Source organism: Nerophis lumbriciformis, linkage group LG22, assembly GCF_033978685.3.
Source record: "Nerophis lumbriciformis linkage group LG22, RoL_Nlum_v2.1, whole genome shotgun sequence".
Classification (NCBI taxonomy): domain Eukaryota; kingdom Metazoa; phylum Chordata; class Actinopteri; order Syngnathiformes; family Syngnathidae; genus Nerophis; species Nerophis lumbriciformis.
Genome location: NC_084569.2, coordinates 29,281,337 through 29,290,214, shown reverse-complemented (window position 1 = coordinate 29,290,214; position 8,878 = coordinate 29,281,337). Strand labels below are relative to the sequence as shown.

The 8,878-nt window shown below is 37.4% G+C and overlaps 1 protein-coding gene across 7 annotated transcripts in view; it reads right to left on the bottom strand.

Annotated features, from left to right (window-relative positions):
- Window positions 1-553: 553 nt before the first annotated feature.
- plppr2a (phospholipid phosphatase related 2a) overlaps window positions 554-8,878 on the bottom strand; it is a 214,225-nt gene continuing 205,900 nt past the window's right edge. For 5 of the 7 annotated variants that reach the window (XM_061973639.1, XM_061973632.1, XM_061973644.2 and 2 more), the window contains one exon: window positions 554-721. In XM_061973639.1, the coding sequence (XP_061829623.1) occupies window positions 605-721 (117 nt within the window). In that variant the 3' untranslated portion in view covers window positions 554-604. Of the gene's footprint in view, window positions 722-973; window positions 1,016-8,878 lie in introns of all 7 variants that reach the window. The other 2 variants (XM_061973640.1, XM_061973641.1) reach the window with 2 other exon arrangements.

Sequence of the window (8,878 nt, the reverse complement as noted above, 5' to 3'; positions counted from 1 at the left end):
TTTTGGGGTCGCGGGGGGCGCTGGAGCCTATCTCAGCTACAATCGGGCGGATTAACTTTATGGAATTAAATTAAAAATGTATCAAATCATATACGCAGTGGCGGTTCTAGCTTTAATGGCGCCCTGGGCAAGGTCCCCCCCATCTTGCAAAATAATTTTTTCCCCAAAAATCTTTATGGCGCTCCCTTGAAAATGCCACCCTATATGGGAATTAATTTAAAATAATAACCATGTCAAGACGTGGACTTTGGCGGGGTTTGTTTTCCCGAGTTGCAAGAATAGTTGGAGTGGACATGGCGTGAAGGTAGGGACATGATTTAATTTTACTATAAAAAAGGAACAAAAAGCATGCACAAGGCAGAAGTACAAACCTGGCGAATGAAACAAAAACTAGCACAAAGGCAAAACTATGGACATGAACGAACAGCATGAAACTATGGCGGCATGACAATGGCATGAGCAGAGTGAACAGACGTAATGTGGCCAGGACGACCAACGGAAACTGACAGGCTTGAATAACAATGACATGATTGGCACCAGGTGCGCGAGTCCAAAACAACAAGTTGTCATGGGAACAAAACAAACAAGAGTGCACAAACAGGAACTAAAAAGAGTCCGAAACCCAAACAGAACATGGCCAAACAAAAACATGATCACAGACATGACAAAGCAGAGGCGGTTCTAGCTTCAATGGCGCCCTGGGCAAGGGGCCCCCCATTTCCTGTAAAAAAAAAAAAATGCGATTCATAGTCCGAAAAATACGGTAAATATAATATTAATATAATATAATAAATATAATACTATAAATATATGTACAAATTTAATAATAATAACTATAATATAATAAATATAATAATAATATAATATAAATATAAAAATAAACAAAATACATTTAATTTCTAAGAATTATTTTAATTGAACACGCGTTACACACAAAAATAGCCATCAGATGTACAGGACAAACAGTATTTACCTTCAATTTAAGTCATCTTAAGGCATTTCTGCTTCATGGGAACTACAAAGAAGCAAGCGTCATTAGCATTGTGTTGTAGTGTATTGTAAATATTTATTTCCAATATTGTTGAAATAAAACAAGAAGAGAAAGAAACCCCGAGCCAAAAAACAACAACAATGAGTTATATAAGAAAATAATAAAAGAAAATAATAATATTGTGGCGTTGTCGAGTTTCAGTTTCACATTCTGACATGTCCGAAAAGGAGTAGGAAGAAGCAGAGCTTATTTGACCCCACCTCTTTCGTGTACGAAATTCATTTTGAACACAATATGTTCTGGGTCACACAAATCTGGCATAAAGTTGTACAGTGCGAGTGTGTGTGTGTGTGCGTGTGTGTGTGTGTGCGTAAGCCAGTGAAGTGCAGTCAGGGCAGGTGAAGCATAGTGATACCATACATAAAATACAAAATATTTGTCCTTTGAATTGTGTCTTTAAAAGGTATTTTCAAAATGATTCCAATCATTTCTTAAAATTAAAGATAAAAAAAAAAACGCTGACTTTTTTGTGCTTTCAGTGAAATTTGTGCTGTATTACTTTTTACCCCATCTTATATCCTTTTTTCCAAAAGGGTATTTGAAATTTTAGATAAAAAATGTAATGTCCAGGTCTTTCACAGAAGTGCGGGTCATTTTTCAAAGGGAGTTAAAACATTTGAGTTGTTTTTTTTAGTTCTTATGTTCAAATTTCTTAATCAACTTGAGCCCTGAACAAATGGAATGTTTTTTTCTAAAATAAGTTGAACCCTTTGGAGGCCTTTAAAGTTAAAGTTATAGTACCACTGATTGTCACACACACACTAGGTGTGGCGAAATTATTCTCTGCATTTGACCCATCACCCTTGATCACCTCCTGGGAGGTGAGGGGAGCAGTGAGCAGCAGCGGTGGCCGCGCCCGGGAATCATTTTTGGTGATTTAACCCCCAATTCCAACCCTTGAGTGCCAAGCAGGGAGGTAATGGGTCCCATTTTTATAGTCTTTGGTATGACTCGGCCGGGGTTTCAACTCACAACCTACCGATCTCAGGGCGGACACTCTAGATCAAACGATGCCGCAGTTTTCAATTATTATAAATTTGCACAACATGAGTTATTTTACTCATCATTCAAAAGGCTAAAAAAATAAATATATATATATATATATATATATATATATATATACACGGACTATTTTGCTTAGGACACTAGTTTTTCAGTGCTTTGAGCAAAAAAACTTAAAAATAAATATGAATCCAAAATAATTGTACAACCTTCAAAACCTTAAGGACTTGCATGTCTTGTTTGGCTTTGGAGATAATTAGAATTGACTTTGCCCTGGGGGTTGAGTAAGAATGGTGATATTTGCTCATCTCCTGATCAAATACAGAGGCGATGTGGGCCAAGCCTGTAATAAACTGAGTTGGGTCAACATGTCATGTTTGCAGAAACATTCATGGTTGGGTAGTGAATCTTTGGGCATCTAACGATCGAGCAGATTCCGATTCCTGGGGTGACGATTCCATCCAGAATCGATTCTCGATGCGATTCTTGATTCAGGCCGATTCCTGCAATGTGTTATTTGGTATGGCAATTATTATGAAACTCTTTCATAACAGGTTTCAGGTTAAAAAAGCTACTTCTGGTTACATGGATATGGCTTGAAATAAACTTTTAAAAATGGTATTCTTATATATATATATATATATATGCATATATATATATATATATATATATATATATATATATATATATATATATATATATATATATATATATATATATGTCTTAATAAGGTTATCCAAAAAATAGTGCTCGATACCGTAGTAGAGCGCAATATATGTATGTGTGGGAAAAAAATCACAAGACTATTTCATCTCTACAGGCCTGTTTCACGAGGGGTTCCCTCAATCATCAGGAGATTTTAATGGGAGCATTCACATACCATGGTTTATATAGGGCACAGAGTGGGTGGGTACAGGCTGGCGTAGGGGCGTGGTGAGCCAATGACCACGCCCCTACGCCAGCCTGTACCCACCCACTCTGTGCCCTATATAAACCATGGTATGTGAATGCTCCCATTAAAATCTCCTGATGATTGAGGGAACCCCTCATGAAACAGGCCTGTAGAGATGAAATAGTCTTGTGATTTTTTTCCCACACATACATATATATATATATATATATATATATATATATATATATATATATATATATATATATATATATATATATATATATCTATATGCATATATATATATATCTATATATATATATCTATATATATATATATATGCATATATATATATATATATATATATATATATATATATATATATATATAAGAATATATATATATATATATATATATATATATATATATATATATATATATATATATATATACACAAACCCCGTTTTCATATGAGTTGGGAAATTGTGTTAGATGTAAATATAAACGAAATACAATGATTTGCAAATCATTTTCAACCCATATTCAGTTGAATATGCTACAAAGACAACATATTTGATGTTCAAACTGATAAACATTTTTTTTTTTGGCAAATAATCATTAACTTTAGAATTTGATGCCAGCAACACGTGACAAAGAAGTTGGGAAAGGTGGCAATAAATACTGATAAAGTTGAGGAATGCTCATCAAACACTTATTTGGAACATCCCACAGGTGAACAGGCTAATTGGGAACAGGTGGGTGCCATGATTGGGTATAAAAGTAGATTCCATGAAATGCTCAGTCATTCACAAACAAGGATGGGGCGAGGGTCACCACTTTGTCAACAAATGCGTGAGCAAATTGTTGAACAGTTTAATAAAAAACTTTCTCAACCAGCTATTGCAAATAATTTAGGGATTTCACCATCTACGGTCCGTAATATCATCAAAGGGTTCAGAGAATCTGGAGAAATCACTGCACGTAAGCAGCTAAGCCCGTGACCTTCGATCCCTCAGGCTGTACTGCATCAACAAGCGATATCAGTGTGTAAAGGATATCACCACATGGGCTCAGGAACACTTCAGAAACCCACTGTCAGTAACTACAGTTGGTCGCTACATCTGTAAGTGCAAGTTAAAACTCTCCTATGCAAGGCGAAAACCGTTTATCAACAACACCCAGAAACTCAGTCGGCTTCGCTGGGCCTGAGCTCATCTAAGATGGACTGATGCAAAGTGGAAAAGTGTTCTGTGGTCTGACGAGTCCACATTTCAAATTGTTTTTGGAAACTGTGGATGTCATGTCCTCCGGACCAAAGAGGAAAAGAACCATCTGGATTGTTATAGGCGCAAAATTGAAAAGCCAGCATCTGTGATGGTCTGGGGGTGTATTAGTGCCCAAGACCTGGGTAACTTACACATCTGTGAAGGCACCATTAATGCTGAAAGGTACATACAGCTTTTGGAGAAACATATGTTGCCATCCAAGCAACGTTACCATGGACGCCCCTGCTTATTTCAGCAAGACAATGCCAAGCCACGTGGCTTCATAGTAAAAGAGTGCGGGTCCTAGACTGGCCTGCCTGTAGTCCAGACCTGTCTCCCATTGAAAATGTGTGGCACATTATGAAGCCTAAAATACCACAACGGAGACTGTTGAACAACTTTAAGCTGTACATCAAGCAAGAATGGGAAAGAATTCCACCTGAGAAGCTTAACAAATGTGTCTCCTCAGTTCCCAAACGTTTACTGAGTGTTGTTAAAAGGAAAGGCCATGTAACACAGTGGTGAACATGCCCTTTCCCAACTACCTTGGCACGTGTTGCAGCCATGAAATTCTAAGTTAATTATTATTTGCAAAAAAAAAATAAAGTTTATGATTTTGAACATCAAATATCTTGTCTTTGTAGTGCATTCAACTGAATATGGGTTGAAAAGGATTTGCAAATCATTGTATTCCGTTTATATTTACATCTAACACAATTTCCCAACTCATATGGAAACGGGGTTTGTATATATTATATATATATATATATATATATATATATATATATATATATATATATATATATATATATATATATATATAAATATATATATATATATATATATATATATATATATATATCATGTGCTTGTCGCTGCCATCATTCTACGGAGAGGGAAAGCGGCTTAGAGAATTTCAAACCTAAAAGAAAATACCTAAGACTTTTACAACAAGGTAGCGGAGATTTTTCTGCGGCTGGAGAAGGCGCATTAAATTAGTACACTGACAAAGGCAAGACCCCTAATTGTGTTTTCGTTAAAAAATAATGAAAACAACATTTTGACCTGAAATTTCCTAACGAGCATTAGTTGGAGCGCCGTGATTTAACATTTACAAAAAAACGAAAACAAAACAAAAAGTCAGTGCTTCACCTGCCCTGAACCCTCATCGCCTGTCTGAGTTTCTGTTTCAGGCTTCTTGTAGCGCATGACAGCCCCTCAATATTCCCCCCGACCTCCCAGTTTAACAACGGCATACAATAATTGCAGGGCATAAAATCAAAAATGTCACATCCATTAAAAAAAACAGAATAAATAAAAAGCATTATTTTGTTGCACATGTGTACAAACACCCCCACACCCCTAAACAAAAATAAATAAATAAAAAAAACACACAAAATTGACAAAATGACCAAGAAATATTGCAATGGCTGGTGCTTACAGTGTGAACTCTTCTCATGCATATTCCTTATAAACTCTTTTTTTTTTTTTCTTGCATTAGTTTCTTTTTTTTAACTTAGCTTTCTTGCATGTGGCTCACTCTAAAATGTTTTCAAGTTTTCTCGGTCCTTTGTTCTCGTGCCGGTGCATTTTTAAACCTTAGCCACTGCATCCCATAATAAACAAGTCGGACAGCCCTCTCTGCACGCTGGTCTCCATCATTTCACTTATTTACAAGGTCCCCCCCCCCAAGCAAGGGGGTTGGCGCTGTGTACAAAAAATCACCGCCGATACAAAAAAAGGAGGGAGAAGAGACAATGTACAACAATATACAGTTTTCAGTGTAAAACATGGATCGTGGTAAAAATTGTGCTCGTGTGTGTGTGTGTGTTTGTGTGTGTGTGTGTGTGTGTGTGTGCTCTCCAGCAGAGGGACACATTATACAACAAATGAGCGTTCTAAAGTCCATACGTCAATGGTCATGGAAAGTGAAAGGGGCAAACAAGGATGGAGGAGGTTGAATTGTACGCGAAAAGTCGGTAAACCTGTCAGCAACATGGCACGGTACATATGTACTGCACCTTTAAAGGGGAACATTATCACCAGACCTATGTAAGCGGCAATATATACCTTGATGTTGCAGAAAAAAGACCATATATTTTTTAACCGATTTCCGAACTCTAAATGGGTGAATTTTGGCGAATTAAACGCCTTTCTATTATTCGCTCTCGGAGCGATGACGTCACGTTGTGACGTCACATCGGTAAGCAATCCGCCATTTTCTCAAACACATTACAAACACCGAGTCAAATCAGCTCTGTTATTTTCCGTTTTTTCGACTGTTTTCCGTACCTTGGAGACATCATGCCTCGTCGGTGTGTTGTCGGAGGGTGTAACAACACAAACAGGGACGGATTCAAGTTGCACCAGTGGCCCAAAGATGCGAAAGTGGCAAGAAATTGGACGTTTGTTCCGCACACTTTACCGACGAAAGCTATGCTACGACAGAGATGGCAAGAATGTGTGGATATCCTGCGACACTCAAAGCAGATGCATTTCCAACGATAAAGTCAAAGAAATCTGCCGCCAGACCCCCATTGAATCTGCCGGAGTGTGTGAGCAATTCAGGGACAAAGGACCTCGGTAGCACGGCAAGAAGTTTGTTCCCGCAGACGAGCGAGCTAAACCCCCTGGATGTCTTGGCTCACACCGTCCCTTATGATCAAGAGAAGAATATCGACCCTAGCTTCCCTGGCCTGCTGACATTAACTCCAAAACTGGACGGATCAGTTTTCAGGAAAAGAGAGCGGATGAGGGTATGTCTACAGAATATATTAATAGATGAAAATTGGGCTGTCTGCACTCTCAAAGTGCATGTTGTTGCCAAATGTATTTCATATGATGTAAACCTAGTTCATAGTTGTTAGTTTCCTTTAATGCCAAACAAACACATACCAATCGTTGGTTAGAAGGCGATCGCCGAATTCGTCCTCGCTTTCTCCCGTGTCGCTGGCTGTCGTGTCGTTTTCATCGGTTTCGCTTGCATACGGTTCAAACCGATATGGCTCAATAGCAGAGGTGGGTAGAGTAGCCAGAAATTGTACTCAAGTAAGAGTACTGTTACTTTAGAGATTTATTACTCAAGTAAAAGTAAGGAGTAGTCACCCAAATATTTACTTGAGTAAAAGTAAAAAGTATGTTGTGAAAAAACTACTCAAGTACTGAGTAACTGATGAGTAACATACACACTCATATATATATATATATATATATATATATATATATATATATATATATATATATATATATATATATATATATATATACATACATACATATACATTGATATATACAGTATATAATTTATATGTATTTATTTTGCTGTTTTTGTTTACATGTTAAAGGTGTTTTAATGAATATACATGCATGTTTAACATATAGATTCCTTTCTTTCATGAAGACAACAATATAAGTTGGTGTATTACGTGATTCTGATGACTTGCGTTGATTGTAATCAGACAGTAGTGATGATAACGTCCACGTTTTCAAATGGAGGAGAAGAAAAGTTCCTCCTTTCTGTCTAATACCACATGAAAGTGGTGGGTTTTTGGCATCTTATTTGTCCAGCTTCCATATTCGTTTTTATACACTTTACAAGAAATATATTGGCGTCAAACTCCGTAGCTTGCTAGCTTGTTTGCGCTGGCTTTCGGAGACTCTTGTTTTGAAAGCGCAGGCGCGATGGAGCGGCACTTTTATTGTGAAGACAGGAACGTCCTCGTGCGGTTGAAATAAAAAAGGATCTTTTTTCCTTCACACTTTTGATTGATTGATTGGAACTTTTATTATTAGATTGCACAGTACAGTACACATTCCGTACAATTGACCACTAAATGGTAACACCCGAATAAGTTTTTCAACTTGTTTAAGTCAGGTCATGTGACCACCTGGCTCTGTTTGATTGGTCCAACGTCACCAGTGACTGCATCTGATTGGTGGAACGAAGTGAAACGTAAGTACCAGTAAGGCAGGCACTTTGACGGTCTGTCTGACAGACCAAAACAAACAAAGCGTGCATTAACAGATCGATAAAAATTAGTAGCGAGTAGCGAGCTGAATGTAGATAAAAGTAGCGGAGTAAAAGTAGCGTTCCTTCTCTATAAATATACTTAAGTAAAAGTAAAAATATGTTGCATTAAAACTACTCTTAGAAGTACAATTTATCCCAAAAGTTACTCAAGTAGATGTAACGGAGTAAATGTAGCGCGTTACTACCCACCTCTGCTCAATAGCTTCAGTTTCTTCTTCAATTTCGTTTTCGCTACCTGCCTCCACACTACAACCATCCGTTTCAATACATTCGTAATCTGTTGAATCGCTTAAGCCGCTGAAATCCGAGTCTGAATCCGAGCTAATGTCGCTATAGCTTGCTGTTCTATGCGCCATGTTTGTTTGTATCGGCATCACTATGTGACGTCACAGGAAAATGGACGGGTGTTTATAACGATGGTTAAAATCAGGCACTTTGATGCTTTTTTTAGGGATATTGCGTGATGGGTAAAATTTAGAAAAAAACTTCGAAAAATAAAATAAGCCACTGGGAACTGATTTTTAATGGTTTTAACCCTTCTGAAATTGTGATAATGTTCCCCTTTAAGTCGGACAGGCACTTTTTTCAGCGTAAAACATACATAGAGAATGTCTGCAAAGTTTGGAAGACGGAGCAGATGG